Below are 22408 nucleotides of genomic sequence, written 5' to 3' on the forward strand. Positions count from 1 at the left end.
GCTATAAGTTAATACTGTCCCTGTCAGTGGCAGTACTATCCTATGGCATAGTTACTTACTACACTGAAATGCAGGTATAGATGGTGACAGGGGCTGGCCGCCTCATGGCTCCATACTTCAGCACTCTTGTGCCCGAGCCAGCCCCTCCTCTGCCTGGGGTTGACCCCCGAGTCTGCTGTCATCCCGGGGCTGGTCTGCCCCATCTTAAACTACTTCTGTCCCGGGCAAAATACAGATGCTGCGCCTGGGAGCAGTCAACTCTGGTGCAAACAGGTCTGGAGTTTATCATGTCATATTGATTGCACATGTAGATGCACCCACTGTGAGATTCATGGTCCATACCTAGGCCTTCTGGGGGCTACCCCCAAATAAACAAAAACCGATCCTTGCTGATCTGCCTCCGTAATGGACGTCCCAGACACACGCACAATACAGGAAGCTAATCTTGCTCTTCATATGTTAGTGTAAAACCTTTTCTAGCATTGCTTCAGCACTCAAGGTGTAGCTAGGGTAACCTGAAATTAGCCAGCTGTGGCTTATTGAGCCCCGAGTACTACCTACAGGTATCATTGTGTTCCTCGTGCCACTGGTTTTTGGGGAATGTTTTATTGCCAGCATAAGCCTTGTCCACAGCATGTGTTCATTTCTGCTTCAGAGCGCTGCAGACAATCCATCTCAGGGTAGATGTGCTAATTGCTGTATATTATCTGCGAACTCTGAATGGGTGCCTTGACAGGTTCTTGCTAGGGTTATGTCATTTAAAATGGTATCACTGGAATACTATTTTTTCTCCATTGCTTTGCAGTAGGACCTTAAATTGAAGTAATGGTCTTGAAGAAATGATCAGTACCTCATCAGGTCAGGGAAATTTACAGGGAAATAAGTGAGACTTTTGGTGATCTGCTGAAACAGGGTTGTCATAAATACAGCCCATGAGGAGCTGGGAATTTGTGGGGCAGTGCCTGCTGCCAAATTCCCATTTATGGAGCCCTGATGGGCATGTCTGTTGGCAGCAGGAGGGGAGCAAATAACTGCTTCATTAACCCTTGCAGTGTTGCTTGCCCCACTGCCACCAAATCTGATTTCAGCCCAGGAGCTTCCTTGCAGTCTGGACCCAGCTCACAAGATGCTCCATGGTCCAGATTTGGTCTGGGGTGCAGGTTAGTGTGATATCTCTGTGCTAGAGTGGTGTCAATTCAGAATTAAAGTTTCACCTAATATATAAGCATTCTTGTCAAATTATAGTATTTATACATCTTGGAGAGGATTTTCAAGAATCTAAGTGAACCAGGAAAACAAGTGTCATTGGCTTTGAATGGGACTTGTGTTCCTAATTGACCTAGAAATGTTTGAAAATCTCAAGCATAACTCCCGCATTTGTACTCATCAGCTCTCATCTGTCAAACCACTTAATCGCTGGCTTACCTTGTCATTGGAGTCAATTAAAACTGCTTAGAAGTGTTTTATGTGTGTTGCTTACTTGATACCCTGCTCAGGTAGCTCAGCACATACAGCAAAGTTTCACAGTTTATGCCATCTGTACTATGAAAAATTAATGCACTTCAAGTTCCAAAGATTCAAGGCCACTTTGCTAGCTGAGTTTTGGCATAATGTGGATTTAAACGATACCTTTTTAATGGATTTGCTAAGTTATTTAAGTGAAATTAGTCATTAAAACAAACTCAATTAGTAAGTTTAATCATGTTCTAAAACTTAAATTTAGTATGCATATTTTGTTCAGATAGAGGGGTCTACTACTTGGGACATAATGTAATAGTAAGTTCTCAATAGCCAGGAAGTGCAGTTTTTTTACATATAACATTTTTTCAGCAAACTTTGGACCAGTTTGTGGTGCTCAAATATATTCTTGTCTCCCACTGAGTTCAGTAAGAGCTGTCACCTGTAACTAAGGTCAGACGTTAACCTTGCATCCCAAAATAAAATATTTTAAACCTAGGCTTGGCAATTTACGGGCTGCAGGCTGGATCTGCCCCATAGACCCGCTGGCTCTGGCACCATGGAGCTGGAGGGCTTTGCCTATGCTCATTCTTGTGCCAGAGCTGAGCAGCAGGAAGATGCCCCCATGCCCATGCTGCTTCTCCTTGCCCACCCTCCTCCACTTCCTAAGGCTGTGGCCCGGGGGCAGCTTTTAGCCACTGGGCAGCTTTCCCCTGTGCCCATGCTGCATCTGGGAAGTGGGGTAGGGATAGGGTTCAGTGTGGACACAGCTCCCACTGCCTGGCCCTGGCACAGCTCCCCACAGGCTACAAGCTGCACTCAGACCCCACCTGGGGAGAAGCAGGTAGCAGCACGGGCGCAGCTCCCTCCTGCTTGGCCCTGGCACAGATGCAGGGAACCCCCTCCCCTCCTCCACTGCCATCACACTGCCAAAGCCCCCCCAGCCCACCCTAGACCGGAGCTGGGTTGTTGTAGCTCACAGCTTGTTTAAGGGAGCAACCTTTCCAACAGATTTTATCTTAGTTTAAATCATTATCAGAAGGCAGAGACTGAGAGATTATAAGCAGGCAGTTAAGACTGAGAAGGAGCTGGATGTGTGTGATACAGGCGGGTGCTACAGGAAGGAAGAGGGGTAGTAAACAACTTGAATCAGTTTGCTAGCCTTTCATATCACCCGTGCAAGGAAAGAAACAAGATTGGCCTTTGAATGTCCTTGCTTCCATCTTAAATCTATTCTCAAATTAAAGGGGAGATGAAAAAGCAATCAAATACCATTAATGAGTCAGACCCTGTAAACTTAAAAAAGTCAGGATTTATGAATAAGATGGATTTAATAGCCCTGCTCTTAAATTCTGCATAAATTAGCCTGGTGTTGAGCATTACAGATCTGCTAACTGGCATAGTGGGGGTGGGAAAGAAGGGCTTCCTTTGCTGAGCAAAAGTAACATCGTCAAAGGAGCAGATGAGAAAGCTCTCGTCCAATTTCAGTCACTGCGTTCCCACAGTATCCCGCTAATGTTAAGCTCTGCTTGGGGCGAGGGATTGATTTGTGTAGATCTCCTTGTGAGCTCAGAGCATAAATTTGTCCTGGTGCTGTCTGGGCCTCTTCATTCAGACAAGGGATAGCAAGCACCCTGGCAGGACCCATCTATGGCCTTAGGTATCCCCGGCACTCGCACACTACCCATAGAAAAGTTTGAAGTATGAACTTTAGATCTGTCACGTTAGGCAAGGATTTTGGAAGACCTTTCAAAGGGCTAGAAGAGAAGCAAAACTCCCAGCGCACACCTCCAATGGAGACTTACCCTGTGGTCATTACTCTCCCTTCAGTTTCCAAAGTATGTCTTCAGCTTGAGAAGCTTCTGACAGCACAAATCCATGCTGTGTTAGAGGTATGTTTCCTTTTAAGAAGACTAGAACCAGGTCAGACTAGTTTTGTGAGCCTCCGCCCATATAAACCCAACAAAAAATGTTCCAGCGTAACCTTATTGTTCTAGCTGGTACCTGTTTGTAAAGCTACTGTAGTGCCCAGATGCACAATAGGAGCCTTCACTTTTGATAGTGATGTGTAGATTTTACCATTTTAAGAAGGGATCATTATGCAGAAATGTAATCTGGGATTAGGTCCTTTGCTGCATTGGGGGTCAAATGATTTGCTTAGGGTCACATTGGTGCTAAGCCAGCTGTTGGGCTCGGGATTCCCAGGTCCAAGCCCAGTGCTGGCATTGCAAGACTATTGGTCCTCTTTCAGGGCGTAGTTCATGCACCAAAGGATTTACAAGTTTGTAGTGTGCGCTTGATGTTCAGTGCCTAAATCTGGTGTTTAGGCACATAACACTGTGGTCACAGGTGCTGGTTCATGCCATAATTCCTGCTGGAGTCGCTCCTGTTGGAGTGAGCTGCCAGTATTTAGGAACCCTGTTGGCTTAATTTCATATGTGACATAGGAGAAGGATAACCAGAGGAGAGGAAAAGAAATAAGAATGGATAGTGGTTGCAAATCTACGCTGCCTTTTGACTGACTTTAGACTAAAATGGCTTGGTGCTCCTCTTTATAGACAGAAAATCTCCTGGCTGACTCGCTTGTTGTATGCACCTCTTGGAGTTTATTCAAATACATTTGTTGTTCACGACTTTCACAGGTACCTACGAAAGTTAGGACACAAAGGTGTTTTTAAACATGGTCCTGACATGCTCCTCTTCCTCAGATCATCTGAGCATGCATTGACCTAGTAACTTTGAAAGTAAAGCAGTGGCAGGGTCCTCCTCTTACCTGATTTTTACCTGTGGCATATCAGAGAGTATTTTTGGTTTTGCTTTCATAACTTTCTTCATGGCTGTGGTGTATATGAAGGGCTGGGCAGTTTTTAGGGCTGTTTTGGGCAGATGCTTGCCTGCAAACAATTGCTTTTGATAGCTCAGAAGCCTCTTTTGGTCCAGTAGTCCCAAAGCCTCATTGCATTTGCTGAAACCTGTGATGGTTACACTACTGATATCTATGGGGGGCAGGAAGTCAGCAGGGATCATAGGATCCCAGCACGATAAACATCCAAAAGTGTCTTGAAGGCGTTCAAAGTGGGTGCTTGAACCGCCTCTGGCGCAGTCTATTCCAAACCTTGGGGTTCGGACAGTAAAGAAGCTTTTCCTTATGTCCAGCCTGAAATGGTCGCAGAGGAGTTTGTGCCCGTTCGACCTCGTCATCCCTTGGGGCGCTCTGGTGAACAAACTTTCCCCAGATCCTGGTGAACACCCCTAATAAACTTATAGGTGGCCATCAGCTTGCCCTTGAGCCTGCACTTTTCCAGGCTGAAGAGCCCCGTGGCTCTCAGCCTGTCGTCATAAGGTCCGTTTTCCTCACCTCTGATCATGCGCGTGGCTCTCCTCTGCACCCCCTCAAACTTCTCCACATCCTTTTTGAATTGTGGAGCCCAAAACTATTCTTTTATTCTGGTCTGTTCCAGTTCTTAAATTCTGCCTTTCATCAAATGCTTATTTTGTCTAGGAAACCTTAAGGGAACATTTGTATTATCGTGCTCCAAAAAAAGCCACTTTGAATAATCAAATTCCAAATTTCTACTGCAAACTCTACCCAGCCCTGCCACTAGCGTATGAGTTTTCAAGTTGATGCGACTGTGCATGTAGATTTTGGAGCATGAAAATATTCAGCTCCTTTTAGGCTCCTCAGTAACTGAGAACACTTTACACATCCATGGGGAGAAGGGGAGGGAGGGGGCGGTGACTCTTTAATTAAAGCCGCTCTGAGAGCCTCTCTAATTAAAGCACCACTGCATCTCTTGTATCAGAATCCCCGTGCTTAAAAATGGTGCTGGCGATGCTTGAACTGAACTAGAGCTCGTTGAATGAGCTTTAAGTGCCCCTGCCGCCATTTTTAAGCATGGGGATGCTAATACACGAGATGCAGGAGACTGTTGGAGCGCGGTACTTGCCGAGGGCCAGCAGACTCAATTAATCGATTACAGCATAATTACAGCGTGTTGGACCAGCCTCCGCGCTTGTGTACAGGCACCCTGAGACATGTCACAAAATAAAAATTTAAGCTTTTAAGACAGTATTACAGGTATGGACACATGATGCCTTCCAAGTCGCATTAAAGGTGTATCTGAACCTAATAGCCCATTGAGCTAGTGTGGTGAAGGCCACACTGGTTTCTGTAGCCAACGGCACATGAGGGAGTGATGGTGACTGGCATTGTGTCAGTCTACCGTGCACTCCCCTGCCTGAGTGACCAAGTACTTACTTACAGCTGGATCAACTAGGGTGAACCTTTGAAATGAGTCAGAACAGGGCTTGCTTGTTTTTATATCTTTGGAGCCAGCGCGAGATGGCTTACCTGCTTTGGGGGAGCTGGTTATGTATGTGCTCTTTAGTACAGTGTGTGATGTGAGATGGATTACTCTGTGGTAGGCTTGTCACGTATCCACATGTGCACACTTTCTGCAGATACATCGCTGCTGGTCTCCTTATCCAGAGCAAAACTTCTGGCTTGCTTAGGGTATTTTGAGGTGAATATACTGGGAACCCTTTAAAGCTATGTTGTTGTATAGCAGGGGCTGTCGACGGGGGTACGCGGATTGGTCCTAGGGGGTATGCACGGGCGGGCAGGGACAGAGCACCGCTGCCTCCCAGGAGCAGGGCCAGGGTGGGGCGAGGGCAACAGTAATCCTTTGGGGGGGGAGGGGAGCTTGCACATGGCAGCCGCCACTGCCACACACCAGCCCGGTGAGCTTCCCTGCCCCACAGAGGGGCACTTCTGCCCTTACCCTAGCTTGGTGAGCTTCCCTGCCTCACCCCAGCCCTGCTCCTGGGTGGTGGTGGCACCCCAGCCCTGCCCACCCACTCGGCATCAAACTGCATACTACCCCCCACCCCCTGCTCGGCGTCCAGCCACCGGGGATACTTAGACTAAAAAAGGTTGGACACCCGTGCTGTATAGCAATGAATGTGAGACCACACCTCCTTCTCTAGCACCTCGTAGGACAAGAATACAGGGAAGTCAAGGGCTAATTATGACACTTTCAATTTTGTAACACCTCACTTAAAGGATTTACTTGAATTGTATTTTGAATACTAACTTCCTAATGATAGGAATATTGTCAATGAGCAATGCTTACCAGCAACAGCTTTATAAATAGTTTTTCCTTTAATTTGAATGAGCAACTTCAATATCCATTCGTTGCCTATGTAGAAATGTGGGATTTGTCTTAATCCCACAAAGAGCTGGAGCACTTGGGTCTATGGTTTCTAGCCAGTCTGTCTGAAGAGGGGTGGACTTGCTTTGAAGGTTGGATACAAACCTGGATTGGGATTCTTGCCAGATTCCTAGAATTCATCAGGCTGGTGAACTAAATCTAGAACTGGCTTAGGTCTAATGCAGTGACTTTCGTTGGTGGTGGTAATCCTTCTGTTCAAGGATGATCTCTACCACGGTTCATTGAAGGGCCTTGCAACAACTTAATAGTCCAATCCTTGAGTCACAGATCTGTCCACAGAAGTCTTTTTTGCAGGGGAGAGTGGAGTGCAGGCTGGGATTCCTCTCCTTTTCCTGGCTCCTCTTTCTTTTCTCTGCTTTGAATGCAAGACCCTTTCCTTGGTTGAGGTTGAAGTGCCACTGAAGTCGTTTGGCAGCCGGTTCCTCCTAACTCTTGATGTTGGTATCTGTTTTCTTGATGTTTGCCTACAGTGTGTCCTTGGTGACCACAAGATCTTGGGCTGTTACTGGGAGTAGAGAACTTGTTTTGGGAGTTGAGAGTCAAGCATCTACATACAGTGACTGGTCCAGCAAAGCTGGTGCTTGAGGATCACCAACTCAAGGCTGGTAACCTTGGCTTCAGCAAGTATGCTGGCATTTGTTTGGTGATCTTCTTATTTCATAGTTTCATAGTTTGTAGGGTCGAAAGGGAACTGACCAGATCATAGAGTCCAACCCCCTGCCATGGCAGGAAAGAGTGCTGGGGTCAAATGACCCCAGCAAGGTGTTCATCTAGCCTCCTCTTAAAGACCCCCAGGGTAGGATCCAGCACCACTACTCTTGGAAGTTGTTCCAGATCCTAGCCGTCCTGACCGTGAAGTAGCACCTCCTCATATCTAGCCTGACTCTACCCTCTGCCAGCTTGTGACTGTTATTCCTGGTCACTCCTGGTAGTGCTCGGGGGAACAGGGACACCCCCAATGCCTGCTGGTCCCCTCTGACTAGCTTGTAACAGGCCACAAGATACCCCTTCAGCCTTCTCCTGTGGAGGCTGAACAGGTTCAGGTCCCATAGCCTCTCCTTGTCCCCGCCTAGCCTGCCCTGCTGCCCCCGATCATGCAAGTGGCCCTCCTCTGGACCCTCTCCATGCTGTCCACATCCCTCTTGAAGTGCGGCGCCCAGAACTGGATGCAGTACTCCAGCTGTGGTCTGACCAGTGCTGCATAGAGGGGGAGGATCACCTCCTTGGATCTGCTTGAGATGCATCTGTGGATGCATGCCAAGGTGCGGTTGGCCTTCCTGACTGCATCCCCACACTGCCGGCCCATGTTCATCTTGGCATCAATGATGACTCCAAGATCCTTTTCTGCCTCTGTACTGACAAGAAGGGAGTTCCCCAGCCTGTAGGTATGGTGCCGGTTGTTCCTCCCCAGGTGCAGCACCTTGTACTTGTCAGTGTTGAATCCCATCCTATTCTCATCCGCGCACACCTGTAACCTGTCTAGGTCTGATTGCAGCCTAATCCTCCCTTCTAGCGTGCCCACATCCCCCCACATCTTAGTGTCATCAGCAAATTTGAACAGGATGCTTTTTACCCCCTCGTTCAAGTCACTGATGAAGATATTGAAAAGTGTGGGCCCAAGGACCGAGCCCTGCGGAACCCCACTGCCCACATCCCTCCAAGTCGAAAATGACCCGTCTACCACCACTCTCTGGGTGCAGCCCTCCAGCCAGTTGGCAACCCATTTGACTGTGTGGGTGTCGACACCACAGCCCCCCAGTTTCTTAATGAGAATGGGGTGAGAGACAGTGTTGAAGGCCTTTCAAAAGTCCAGGAACACTGTGTCCACTGCTACCCCTGCATCTAATGATTTGGTGACCTGGTCATAGAAGGCCACCAGGTTGGTCTGACAGGACCTGCCTCTAATGAACCCATGTTGGTTGCCCCTAAGTATAATCTCCACCCACTGGCCCTTCGTGGACATGTGCCAAAATAATTCTCTCAAAAGGCTTCCCCAGGATTGAGGTAAGACTAACTGGCCTATAGTTTCCTGGGTCCTCCTTCTTCCCCTTTTTGAAGATGGCAACCACATTGGCCCTCTTCCAGTCCTCTGGTACCACACCAGAGCACCATGAGTGCTTATACAGCTGTGCCAGGGGTCCCGCAATGACCTCAGCTAATTCCCTTAGTGCTCTAGGGTGGAGATCATCCGGATCAGCTGATTTGAATTCATCCAGTCTTTCCAGAAGTTCCCTAACTAGTTCCTCACTAACCCTTGGCCTAGGTGCACGTCCCCTGGGGTCTGAGGGGGTTCCAGAGGGGGGTGGCTGTTCCAGTCCCTGTTCAGGAAAATGGAGGTAAAGAAATTGTGAAATATGTTAGCTTTGTCATCTGGTGTGACGACAAAATTTCCTAGCTTGTCTTGCAGGGGCCCCACATTACCCAGAACCTTCTTTTTGCCCCCTGTGTATTTAAAAAATGACTTCTTGTTGTCCGTGATCCAGGTAGCTAGTTCCAATTCCATCTCTGCCTTGGCCTTCCTGACTGCCCCCCTGCATCCCCAAGCAACTGCAGTATAGTCCTCCCTTGTGATGGCCCCTCCCTTCCATTGGGTGTGTGCCTCCCTTTTAGCTAGGAGACACTCCCAGATGCTTTTGGTGAGCCGTGGGGGCTTATGTGCCCTCCTGCTCCCTTTGATCCATGCTGTGATTACCTCCCTTTGGGCTTGGAGGATCGTCTCCTTAAGGAGCAACCACTCTCCTTGGACACCTGGCTCCCCTCCCCTCCGTGACCTCAGTGCTTCCCCGACTATTCTCCCTACCTCATTGAAGTCCGCCCTCCTGAAATCTAGGGCTGCTGCCTTGCTGTAGGCCTTTGCCACCTTGCACTGGATGGTGAATTCCAGCAGGCGATGATCACTGTTGCCCAGGTGGTCAAGCACCTGCAGGCCCCTCACCAGGTTGTTGCCAGTGGCCAGCACCAGGCCCAACAAGGCGTCTCCCCTGGTGGGGCTGTGCACCTCCTGGGTTAGATGGAGGTCCCGCATTCTGGCTAGGATCCTATGTGAGCGGTCATACCTGGCTGACTGCTCTTCCCAGCAGCTGGCTGAAAAGTTAAGGTCACCCATGATGACCACATCCTTTGACCTAACTAGCTCCATGAGCTGACTTAAGAATTCCTGGTCTAGTTCTTCCCCTTCATTGGGTGGTCTGTAGTAGACCCCCACCATTAAGTCTCTTTCCCTTTGACTGCTTTGTATCCCTCCATTTGATGTGGAGGATTTTCCAGAGGCATTGTTGTTGATACTTCTCCAGGCTCACCCACATTTTCACATTCATAAAGGAAGGTGGAGATGTCTCTCTGTTCCCTGGGCAGGGGGGCGAGAGGGGCACAGAGCCTTATCCCTCACTCAACTATATGGGTGTATTGGCTGGATGTTCATAATGGATCTGACGAGACTGTAATCTGTCCACCACTCAGTAGTTCTTCATGTGGCTCGTATGATAAAGATATCCATTCAATCACAGGCTGTAACAATAACATGGTGCCGGTGCTTAGAGTGAGGGTGTCTTCAAGTGGTCTTGTATTTGTCTCTCTGTTTGAAGATGGCATTCATCATAAAAAGACCAAGCTCCTCGCATTTGCTTAGGAGAAGGTTGCCATTGGTGCTAGCTTTCCCTACTTCTTCTTTCCCAGTTAGTTGTACTCCAGAGTACCAGGTCCCATCATGCTCTGGCACTGAAGTGGCTGAGGAGAATGATCTTGTCCTCCTTGTGAGTATTAGTTATTATATTTTCAAGGTGGGAGTGGAATTATTCTTTGACATTATTGTCAGCATCAAGCACTGGGGCATCTGCATGGATGTCGGTGGTGTACTGGTTGTTGCTGAGCTTAAGATGGAGGGTCATAAGACATTCATTAATGCCCACAGGGAGCTCCATAAGTTGACTAATGAGGTGATTCTTAATGGCAAAGCCAACATCATGAATGCATCTGTCCTGAGTCTGTTTCTTGTTCCAGAAAAAAATGTAACTTTCTCCCACTTCCCTCAGCCAACCATCATCCAGTGATCTGGTCTGGCTCAGAGCTGCAGTGTTGATGTTGTATCTTGCCAGTTCCCTGGAGATGATGACAGTTCTTCTTTCTGGCCATTTGTTGTCTTAGTTATTCCTCAAGGTGAAAAGGTTCCATGTTGCAAAAATTATTTTCTTGTGATGTTTTCGACTGCAGAGGGAGTGATTCTCCTGGACTCCGTTATCCAGCCAAGAGCAGCTAAGACAGCCTAAGTTTAGGGAACCTTTTCTATCTCCTTCCTCATGGGGTGAACAGAGAGGGATCTTGAACAGGACTGTTCAGTCATGGTAGCAGCTGCTACATTGCACTCCTGTGTCAACCCAGGTGCAAGATGACCATCAAGCTACTGCTGCCTGTGTGCAGATCCATGGTTGGAGACTGCCGGATTCTCTAGTCCCATCTCGGTCCCAACTAGTCCATTGCTGCAGGGCTTTTGGTGGTTGGTACCAGGAGAGTGTTTTGTTTCCTGTGTTAGAAGCCTGTGCCCAACTGTTTAACATGAGGAAGGTAGTGTGCAGAAACAGCAACCACACAATCTTGACAAGATGGAGGTCTCAGCCCAGTAGCAAGGGAAAGCCTTAGATGACAGGAGATCTCCATTAAGCTGCAGGTTTCTTCCATCTGTACAGCTGTTGAGATCCTGACATCTTCTTTTGTCTGACTTGCCATTGAGGACTTGGGGTTGGACTGTGGTTTGTCAGGAACCTCTTGTCAGGTCTGTTTGTTGTGACCCTGCCAAGAATGAGAGACTCTGGGTGGCATCTCTGAGGATCATTGGGACACACAAACCTCTCCACCACTACAAGGTCTTAGTCTATGGAGAAGGCAGTGATTGCCTAGAAGAAATAAATGTGCAAATCTACATTCAGAATTCATAATGTTATTGGCTTCCATGAACTTTGCCCACTTAAAGCAAGGCAGACTTTCATCTTTAGTTGTGTTTTCTCTCTTCATAGTCTTGGGTTGTTTGCTTGTGTTTCCAGGTTCAGCAGTCATTGCTCTAATTTTTAGGTAGCATCCCAAAAATATTGCATTTCCCTTAATTTTTTGCGGTTTTTAGTTCATGATGTACCAAAACATAGCTGGCATAACCACAGTCAAGAGTGGAATTTGAGATCACCGGGGAAGTTGATAGGTATTTCTGCTTGTCCTAATATCTCTAGCCCTGCCGTATTTTTTAATTCACCTTTATAACTGATTGATGCTCAGAATTTCTGATTGGTGGGAAATTCTGAAGTTTCAAAATTTTTGTTGGTTCCAAATCAGAACAAAAAAATGAAATTTCCAGCAAAGCAAAATCTAAAAAGAAATAAGTTATCAGGTAGCAAAGTAACCATCTCAAAATGCTTCATGGTTGGTCTCCCTGCTTGGAAGCAGGGTCAAGTAGGCCCCTTGTAGATTGTCCAACCTGTTTTTAGAAATTTCCAGTGAGGAGGATGCCACAATCTGTTCTAGCACTTGGCTTCATTTCGAGTTAAAACACTTCTCTTAATAGCCAACCTAAATCTTGCTTGCTGCAAATTAAGCTGATTTCTTCTTGTTCTGCCCTTGCTGGTAATGACAAACCAATGACAAGATTAAGGTGTTTCATTTTGTTAAGCTTGTAGGACTTTGTTTTAATTTATGAACATTATACTTTATAATATATTAAAGGCAAAATGTTTTGTCCTTTTATAATGGAGCATGTACAAGATAATCAAAATGATATAATTGAAGTGCTGGCTTTAAATAATTCTTTGTAGAAAATCTTGATGTAATCAGTACATTTCTATAAAATGTTTCAGTTTTGTTGGGTCACTATTTTCTAATGGAAAACTGTCCCATTGGAAAATGTTCAACTGCCTACCTTATTCACCTACTGCCTACCCTTTGTGTGTCATTGCCCAGCCCCGCCCCCAACTCTAAATTTGTTAGGCTTTCTTTACATGTCTTACTAACCAGAATCAGGCTTTGGATTCTTATTGATAGGATACATTTTCTCCCCTGAGAGAGGAAAATAGTTCCTAGACAGTCATCTGATAGTCATTCATTGAGTAATTGTGATATGTAGAAAGATCAGACTGGATGACCTAATGGGTTTCTTTGCGTTTGAAATATAGGTTGGTGCAAATGACATTTCTGTTGCCCATAATGAAGGGAATACAATAGCCAGAATAGTGACCCATTACTAGGAGTCTGTCAGCATTTGGGTGGGTGAAAGTCCCACTAGATTGCAGGTCTAGATGACTTTGCACATACAGTGACCTGGTGGAGGGGTTGATTTGTAATGAGTACTACTGATAATCCAGTGATGTCCATATCACTGGCCCCAGTAATTCCAAAGTAGATCAACACTGATGTGGTCATTCAGTGGTCCCATACCTATAGCTCTTTTGTCTCAGGATTGTGTGTGTGTGCGAGTGTGTGTGTGAGAGAGATAGAGAGAAGAGGGGTAGAGAGAGGGTCATTTCCATAGCTCAAACAGTGCCTGTTACCAGAGACAATCCTAGCAGGTTGCGAGGCCCAGGGCAAATCAGCCTGTGTGGGGCCTGGATGCGAAGAAGCTGGCAGCGGCAGCGGTGGTGGGGGGTGGCAATCAGCTGGACGTGAAGCCGGCAGCAGGGGCGACATGGAGTCACCAGCACTAGGCAAGCTCTGCAGGAGGGGCCATTAGCCTCCCCCCAGAGCATGGGGCCCAGGACAGTCTCCCTGATTTGTGCCCTACCTCTTACCATCCTAGGCAGGCAAGCTTCTCTGGGTAGATACGATATTTTTTTATAAGGCCAACTGAGTAGTTGGAGAAAAGTTCATAGCAAGCTTTTGGGCACAGTCAGCCTTTAGCAGGCACAGGGAGTATCTGCTAGTCTGAGACTCCAAGGAATGAGAAAAGCTAAAATTGTGGTAGGATGTCAGTGAAAATGTAAATCGGTAGAAATAAGCAAGACAAGAGGTAAAGCAGGGAAAAAGTGCACGTCTATGTCTACAAAAAAGAAACTATTGTCATAAAGGTGCAGCTTATACTGGGGGTATATGATTTGAACCCAGTCCTCGTATTATAAACCTAGTGTGGGTCATAGTAAGTGGGTGTGAAGGGATTGTTCTTTCTGTTCTTGCTGCGCTTTTATTTTCCATCTCTTTTTATTGTGGGACAGATTCTGACTCTCTTAATCACGTTGCAGCTATTTGGACCATGTGTGCAATTACCCAGTCTGAGCAAAAGCACCAGCATTCAGCCCTGTACTGTGCCAGTTTGGTTTGCTTTTTACTTTGGCCTGTCACATTCCTTTGCACCTTGCATTTTCTTGATGGCTGCTTTATTCCAGTCATTTAATATGTGTGTTATAGGCCACCTTCCTTGTCTCTAGTGATCTTTAGTAGTCATGCTGGTCCTTGTCCCCCTTTTTGGACTCACCTACCACGCCTTGATGGGAGAAAACAAATAATGTACCAAAAAAAAAAAGGAACCGGCAACTCGTGTATGATGACAGGTACCCGGTGTACTGGCCCCCATCACAGCGCTCCACCCCTCCTCATGCCCTGTCCATGCCCGACCAACTCAAATCTTGGAGATCTGTCCTTCTGACAGTTGTGAACGCTTTACCTAGCTTGCAGCTTCAGTGGGTTTGTCTTGCTGTCAGCAGTCTCTGTGGCCTCAGTGAGGAAATAGTCTATTCTAACCTCACTGAGTTACCTGGAGCGGGGTCCTCGGTAGTCCTTTGGAGGGGCCTCTGCCAATGTCTGTCTCTTCTACTGCAGCCCCTCCAGGTAGCAGGGCTCAAAAGAGGGCCTCCTCACTTCACCCTCAACCCCCTCCCCATTGGCTGCCTGGTTCCTGGTACCTCACTGTCAGTCATTTGGCTATCATGGCTGTGTCGTCGATGCCACCGAAAATCATAGGTCATTAAAGTCCATCTGTTTTTATCCTTCCATGTAGATTGTTGCAATGCACTTGGTTGCCCAGCGGTCCCCTGTCCAGGTCACCGACCTTCTCTGGTGTTACCTCTCTTATGGGTCCTTCCAACCACCCTGACCACTCGGGGATGTCTCTTGCACAGCTGGTTCCAGATGACTTTGAAATTGCCCACAACGGGATAATGGGCCACATGTCCATCTCTGGTAAGTATTTTGCCACCTTTCTCTCAAACAGGGACCAGTACTGTCCCCTGTTACAATGTGCTGTCATTTTTATTCTTGTTGAACAGTCTACTGGTGCCATGAGACTCAGCCCAGTTCACTCTGGGCTGTGTTTGGCCTCCATGGCTAGGGACAGACAGACACTCAAAAACCCCGACCCTGAATTGATTCAATCTTTGCAAGTTAGTCTAACCTGCATAGATTGAACCAGTTTGCAAGTGAATAGACATTCACTTTTGATTCCAGAAATGCAAGCACATACCTGCAGTGGCTCTGGCCAAAAGCTGGGGGGTGCTAAAGCGAACTCTTTTGGTGAGGGAAGCTGGGTGCATCGCAAGGCCTGCGCAGGCCTGAGTATGACTGGGAAGTGGTTTAAATCCCCACCCTGGTCTGCAGGGCTGCTAGGCTTTTCAGACTGGGGGGGAAGAGGTGGGGGAGAGGGAGCATGGCCAGATCCCAGCCCATAGCTGGCATCAAGCAGCAAGAGTGGGGGCATGGTCAGACCCCCATGGAAGGAGAGGAAGAGGAAGGGGAAGCTCTGTTGGCTACAGCGGCTCCCTGACAGCCCCAGCTCAGCCTGGGTGTGGGGAGTTAGGAGGACAAGTTCCCCGCCACCTATCCCGCAGTTGGGCATAGCGCTGTGCCCCTCCAGCCCTGAGTGCCAAGGCACAGTGCTGCTCAGGGCTGGGGGAGCTTCAGCCTGGCTCAGATTGAAACCGCCAGGCCGAAGGAAGCGCCCCCAGCGGCGCTGCACAGTGCGGCAGGATCCACACCTGGAGGCGAGGGGAGGAAAAACCCCTGGCAGGCGAAGCCAGCTTCCCCTTGCCTGCAGCGGTTACTCCCCCTCGCATTCTTGCCACTCCTGAGCTGCTTCCCAGCCAGCCTCCACCTGGTGGGGCCAGATATTGGCTGGCTGGGCCCCTTGGGAGTGGGGCAGGGGTGGGGGTTATTCCCCCTAACCTCCAGCGTCAGTGGACGGGACAAGAGAGGGCTTATTCTGCTACCTGGTGGTGGTCAGGATGAGCAGACCCAGCTGCAGTCCCCCAAGGGCAGTGGGGGTAGAGGGGACAATAACCCCCTCCCTGCTCTCTTTGTCTCTTAGGGGCCATGCTGGCCTGCTGCTGCAGCAGCAAGCGGGGAGCGCCCAGCAAACCTGGCTTGGGTCCCTGCTGATGGGACAGGGAGGGGGGAATTTAAACTCCTCTCTGGCCAGTTCAGCCTGGACCGAGGGCACACTTTAGCACCCCTGGCTCTTGGCCTGAGCAACTGCAGACATGTGCCCGCGTGTCTGTGCTGTTACAAATCGGTTCAACCTAGGAAGTTGAAAGGTTGAATCAATTCAGGCTCTGGCTTTTTGAATGTCTGTCCCTAGCCTTAAAAATTAAATATTGCTTCTGAAAGCTGACTACATTGTGAATTCAAGTTAAAAGGGAAAAAAGTGATACCATGCAGCGTCACTGTGTCTTTATTGATGCTTTATTTCTTAAACAAACATATTTATGCCTTTAAAGTGATACTTCGATTCTACCAGGTAATGAAATCCATGTGGGAAATGTTTTTATTATTTGATTAGGTATACTTATGAACTGATGTACCTTGTGGAGAAGATGTGAAAGTTAACACTACAGAAATTTTGGAGAAGTCAAGAATATAATGCTCAGAGGAAGTTTCTAAGTCTCCCTGAGGGCATTGTAAAGTTTCCATTATTGCTTTGCATTACCAAGTTTTTTTATCCAGGTCTCTGGGCTCTTTACTTATCTCTCTTTATAATCCACTATTGCTGCTCTTTAAATTAAAAGAAGTCAATGGGGATTATTATACCATTGCTGTGCATTAAGTGTCACAAAAAAACTGTTCGCCTTTGCTACTGTGCATTAGTGCATGCTAATGTGCCTTTATGTAGTACCTCACATCAGAGGTACTAAACTTAATGTGCAGTAGCAAAGGTGCATTAATGAATGTATAGATGTACCTACTGTGCATGTGATGCATTTGGAGAAGAAAACTCTTAAAAGCTGAAGATCAGGAGTCACAAGATCTAGGTTCTTTTTCATGCTTTGCCCAGGGAAATTATCTCAGTCTCTTAATCTCTCTTTAGATTAGTAGCCTTATTTATAATTTGGGGACAGTAACAGTCGGGCCAATGCTTATATTTGAGTAAATAGTCAGGGTGAAGGCAATGTAGCTACACTGATTTATACCAACTTTACAAAGGAGTTTTTGATATTTTCTTCCAACTGTGTGTATTTGGATTATGCAGACTTGACTCTTCTCTCATTGATATTAGTTTTGCCCTGATATAACACCTGATTTCATTTCAGTGATTCTTGTTACACAGAGAAGGAATTAGGTATGTTAGTCTGAAGTCAGGCAGAAGGCAGGGTAGATTTGCACCTTATAGGCTAACTACATAAGAGATGCATAGTATAAACTTGTATAAATAGTGGCTTGCTTCATTCTGTTTTAGATCCATGTCTGTAGTGTAATAGTATGTGTGTTATCTGATGGATTTTATTTTGATTATGATTGTAGCCTGACCTGTGGATTAGAAAGTATTCATTTTGAATAGGCCCCTACTTTGTGTCCTGTATCAAGAACCAGTTTGAAAAAAGCAGGTTGAAGATATATAATAAGACCAGAGAAAGAAGACTATTTCTTATCTTGAAGAGCTTGCACAGCAGGAATCATTCAGTTGGTTTCCAAAAAACTGTTGACTTGGTAATGATTCTTACCTGTTGCTTTGTACCTCAGGCAAGATAGATGACATGCACAGAGCTTTTGTGCTCAGAGGCTCATGACTCAAGAGGATGTTTATGAAGAAGAGGACATCCTTTCTCAAGAGGCTGGCTGCTGCAAGAGGCCTTGTGGGTCTGGGCTCAGAACCAGGGAATTTAGTGGATATGGCTTTAATGGTTGGATTAATGGATTGGTTGGATTAATGGTTGGATTTCTTCACAACAGACCCGTGTCAGTATATCGGGGAGAGCATCAGGAGCTAGGTGAACAACTATTCACCAGAGTGGCCCAGGGGAAAACCAGGAGCAATGGTCATAAACTCCTAGAAGAAGGTTTCAGACTGGTTATAAAGAAAATCTTCTTCATGGTTCGTGTGACCAGACTCTGGAATAGACTCCCAGATGGGGTGGTGCAGGCACCTACCCTGGAGATCTTCAAAAGGAGACCGGATGCACACCTTGCGGGGGTTACTTGACCCCAGCCATCTTTCCTGCCCAGAGCAGGGGGGCTGGACCTAATGATCTCACGAAGTCCCTTCCAGCCCTGAACTTGTGTGAATCTATGAATCTGTGTGAAGCTGTCAGTGCAAGGAAGGCGGATCTCCATCAAGTTGAGATATAAGGAGTAAGGACTAGATAGTATCAGGTCCTATAATCTTTGCCCTCCCTTTTGCATGAGCCAGATGCAGTCACAGGTTTCACATTACCACTGGTAGCAGTCCTTGCTTCCTCACAATGGCAGGATGACGCCCGGCGTGGCCTGTTGCTCTGGCCAATGGAGCTGAGCCACAGATGGACATGCACTCTGCAGCACTGGTGCATTCTGGTTTCTGGGGTGTAGGTTGTAGCCGTGTTGGTCTAAGGACATAGGCAGACAAGGTTCATTGTGAGAATCTGATATCTTTTATTAGACCGACTTAAATAGTTGGAAAACAATTTTTAAGCAAGCTTTCGGGTTCAAAACCCTTCGTCAGGCTAAGGAAGTTTCAGCAGTTGGCTTGTAGAAAACCAGGGGGAGTTCACACCTGGTTGTCTACATCCCCTCAAGCACATCTTCTACTTCCATGTGCAACAATAATGAGAACTAATCCATATAAACCAGACAAGGTTGAGTTTTCCCAGCTCCACATTTAGACTACTAAATTGGCAGTCCCCAAGCTGCGCTGGATGTGAGTAACTTTTGTCTCCAAAGTGGCAAACGTGTCACGATAGACTGATAAGAGTAATTTTTGTCTCCGAAGTAAGCGGGGAGCTCATCACAGCAGACTCCAAATACTCAATTTCTGAGTGGAGACAACCTGGATTTACTGGGCCATTCACTTTCCTGATGTTATCTCTACATGTCTGCGCTATTCCTTTGTATAGTTCTTTGGTGACGCACCCTTTGATCTGGTTCCTGTTTGTATCTCCCTTCATCTGTGTTTTGATGCTGGTCATGTGATTTATTTGTGGCTTGCATTTGAAGTGTGTAGAAATGGCTAAAAATATATTTTTTTCAAAAGTGTTCTCTTCTCGGTGAAGGCTAGCATACAGTACATGACTTGAAGGAATACAAATTCCAATGCCATATCCATCCACAAGGATATAATGTTTAAACAGGTTTATTACAAACCTAATTCAGATTATTTCAATGGGGGGCTGGGGAAGAAGCGAACTTGGCCATATAAACATTTATAAAAATTCAGTATGATTTATTTTACTGCTAAAATATTTCAGGATCAAGCTGTAGCAAATTCCAAACAATGGCTTAAAATAATAGGTCACTGGATGGAATCCATAGTGAACGAAAGGTGAAGGCCTGAAGAATTTAAACTCATTGGGTTATGTTTGGCATTGGCTCAAATCCTCTTTGAAACAAGTAAAGTGCGTGTATATCTACTGCTTGTGGATTAGGGGGCTTGAATGTTATATTATTGTGCACGCATTTTTTGTCATGAGAATGTTATACACAAGCATTTTCAGGGCCAACAAAAGACCTATTTATGCAGTTCTAATGACATCATTAAGTAATCTTGACTTGACTCTTTAAATTGTTCTTATGGATATAGAGTAGGTGGCATCAAATTTTAACATCAGTGGCATATGGAAAACAAGATACTTGGTTAATTGTTTGCTAAAACATTTCACTGAACTCCTTCCTGTTATTACCAATCAAACTAACTTTCTTTTGGCAATGTAAAGAATAAATGATTCTTTAGTCATACATGGAGCTGGCATTGGCAGAGCCATGTGGGAAAGGCTTAAATGCTCCATGGGCCAAGGTAGCAGGTGGGCTTAGCCCATGGTCAGAGCCGGCACCATAGCCTTCTGACTTGTGTCCCGTGTCCTGCACCACAATGCCCTGGCTCCAGCGATACTGGTACCATCATTGGAATAAGCTCCCCTTCATCCCTAGCTGCCTTTTGGCAGTGTGCTCATGCTACGGCAATTTGCCAGACAAGCAACTACAGTCAGTCATTCAGTTAATCAAGTGCCATCCTCATCAAGAGGGTTAGAGACACAGTGGACAAATGCTGTTCATTTGGCTCTGTTTCCCATCAGCTGACCAGCAACTTCAGAGCTCTGTAGTCTCAATAGGCAGAATAGGCTCCAGCTGGGGTATTAACAAACCTCTTTCCAAGTGGAGGGAAGCCAGGATTGTTTGAACTTCAAGCATCAGCTTAAGGCCAGGAAAGAAGATGAGCAAGTAGCCCAAATCTGCGGCACAGAATCATTAGTAACATGAGCAGAATATACCAGAAGCGCTGCAAAAGAGGAAATTGCAGAAAGACTTCACAAAGGATCCTTTCTCATCCCATGCCTCCATCTGGCTGCTCATGCTTCTTAAACTACTAATTCTCAACTGCACAGCGCTAACATGAAACGCAACAAACAGCTACAGAGGGATTCCCCCCCCGCCATCTGTAGGTTATAGCACAGAATTAAACAGATAGACGAGCTGAACACTTGTTTTGTACAGTGCTGCTGCAATAGCTGCACTGCCATGAAGTCTTGAACTTGGGATCAATTACAGTCCTATTTTTTTCTCTCTATAGATTTTCTGTGCTATAGTTTTTCTACCATAGTGAGATTTAATTGAACTAGACTCCATCAGGAAGAGACCTTTTTAATATATGGAAGAAACACTTTGAAGAGTCCAAAAATTAAATCATTTTAAGTGTTATTTATGTAGTACCATGGGCATGTCTGGTACTTAAAATATTAAGCTAAGACTCTTGTATTCATTACGGTTCATGATGCATGTGTGTGGCTTTCTGTGACCATACTCAGTATGGCTTGCTGATTTAATTGTGTGTGCATATATAAAATCAAGCATCTTGGTGACAAAAAGAGAGAATTATTCAGGTCTTTTTACTAAATTTAAGGGCAACTAGAGCACAATAGGTGCAGACTTGGGAAGCTTAACATAATCCTTCCCTTCCTTGTGTGATGTTTGCAAAAAGGTGTCTGAACCAGTCCTGTCCACCCTAATTTGCAAGGATTAAAAGCAAAGAAACATAGTTCATAACAACAGAAAGAGTGGGAGCAATATGGGCGATCTCTTGAGCTTTATTACTTCTGACTTATTACATTACCCAGAATCAATGTTTTTGTTATTGTGAAAGATTTTGAAATGTTGCCATTTTATTCACCATATCACTCAAGTGTTTTGCTGGTGTTCAGACTTGTGACAAATGTGCCGAGGTAAATCTGCAATAGTGTCAGACTGATGTACACTATTGCAGTTCCTGGCACTGGACTATTTTTAGCTCCCCTCCTCTCATCCCAACCCAGACAGACAATCCCCCCTTGCAGACCTGCCAGCTGTCCCGGGCCCTGCCAAACCCCACATCCCACAAGCTGGGTTTTGCCAGTTTTACTGGTTTTCACTGGTGCCAGGAGTTGAGGAAATAAGTTGGGGTGGGGGGAGGGGCAGGTGGGATGTGGGGGGGTTAGTTTGCCAGGGGGGATTTTGTCTGGGGGTGGGAAGAAGGGAGCCCCCCATCCTGTTAACCCCCACTCCCCACTGGAGACCTGTCAGCCCCTCTGATATGCCTACCCCTCCTGACTTCAGTCAGGCTCCTGGGACCTGTGAACACCGGTAAAACCAGCCCCAGAATTAGTTTGCAGGATCAGGGGTAGTTCAGCAGGACAGGGGGAGGCTGGGAGGGTCCGGGGGGGGGGGGGTTGGTAGGATTGGACAGCCTCTTTGCTGCCAAAACTCCCATTCTCCCAAGCTCTCTCGATGGACCCTGCTAGCCCCCTGATTCCACCAAACCTCCCAGACCCCAACAACCCCCCTGCAGACTCTGTCAGCTCCCCTGATCCACCCAAGCCCTCCTGCCAAATTGTGCTAGGTCCCCGACCCCCCTGGTTCCACCAAGCCCTCTTAGACCCTGACATGCATCCCCACCCCACTCCCGCAACCCCTTCAATCCCTCCTGATGACCCTACATGTCCCCCAAATCCCCCCAGTCTTCCCATGGACCCCACTAGCTTCCCAGTCCTACCAAACCCTCCTAACCGCACCAGCCATCCCCTACCCCGTGGACCCCACATCCTGACTTACCTTAGATCAGGTGGCCATTTTTAACTCAATCTAATTTTCTCCGAACCTCTTCAAATGTCAGTATGGACCCTTAAAGTGTGGAGGGAAAGAGATTTTTTCCATGTTTAAACAAAGTAATGAATTCTTTATTGCCTAAAAATGACTCATTCTCTCAACGGTGTATTCTTAGCTGCTTATTTACATTAATAAATGTGTATCTGATTTATACAAATATTTTAAGACTATAATTGAAAGTAAACTGGCAGGTACCCAGCGTCCTTGGCAGATGT

General features: G+C 46.6%; 1 protein-coding gene across 3 annotated transcripts in view; it reads left to right on the plus strand.

Moving 5' to 3' along the window:
- The window catches only part of LOC149860090 (uncharacterized), a 184299-nt gene that overhangs the window by 54144 nt on the left and 107747 nt on the right, over window positions 1-22408 (plus strand). For all 3 annotated transcript variants that reach the window (XR_016443490.1, XM_090057395.1, XM_090057394.1), the window contains exon 2: window positions 14656-14837. Coding sequence is in view for 2 of the 3 variants with exons in the window: in XM_090057394.1 (XP_089913520.1) it covers window positions 14656-14837 (182 nt within the window). In the remaining variant the exon portion in view is untranslated. The remainder of the gene's footprint in view (window positions 1-14655; window positions 14838-22408) is intronic.

This window comes from Crocodylus siamensis, chromosome 7, assembly GCF_052110815.1.
Source record: "Crocodylus siamensis isolate JL-2025a chromosome 7, ASM5211081v1, whole genome shotgun sequence".
In the NCBI taxonomy this organism is placed as follows: Eukaryota; Metazoa; Chordata; order Crocodylia; family Crocodylidae; genus Crocodylus; species Crocodylus siamensis.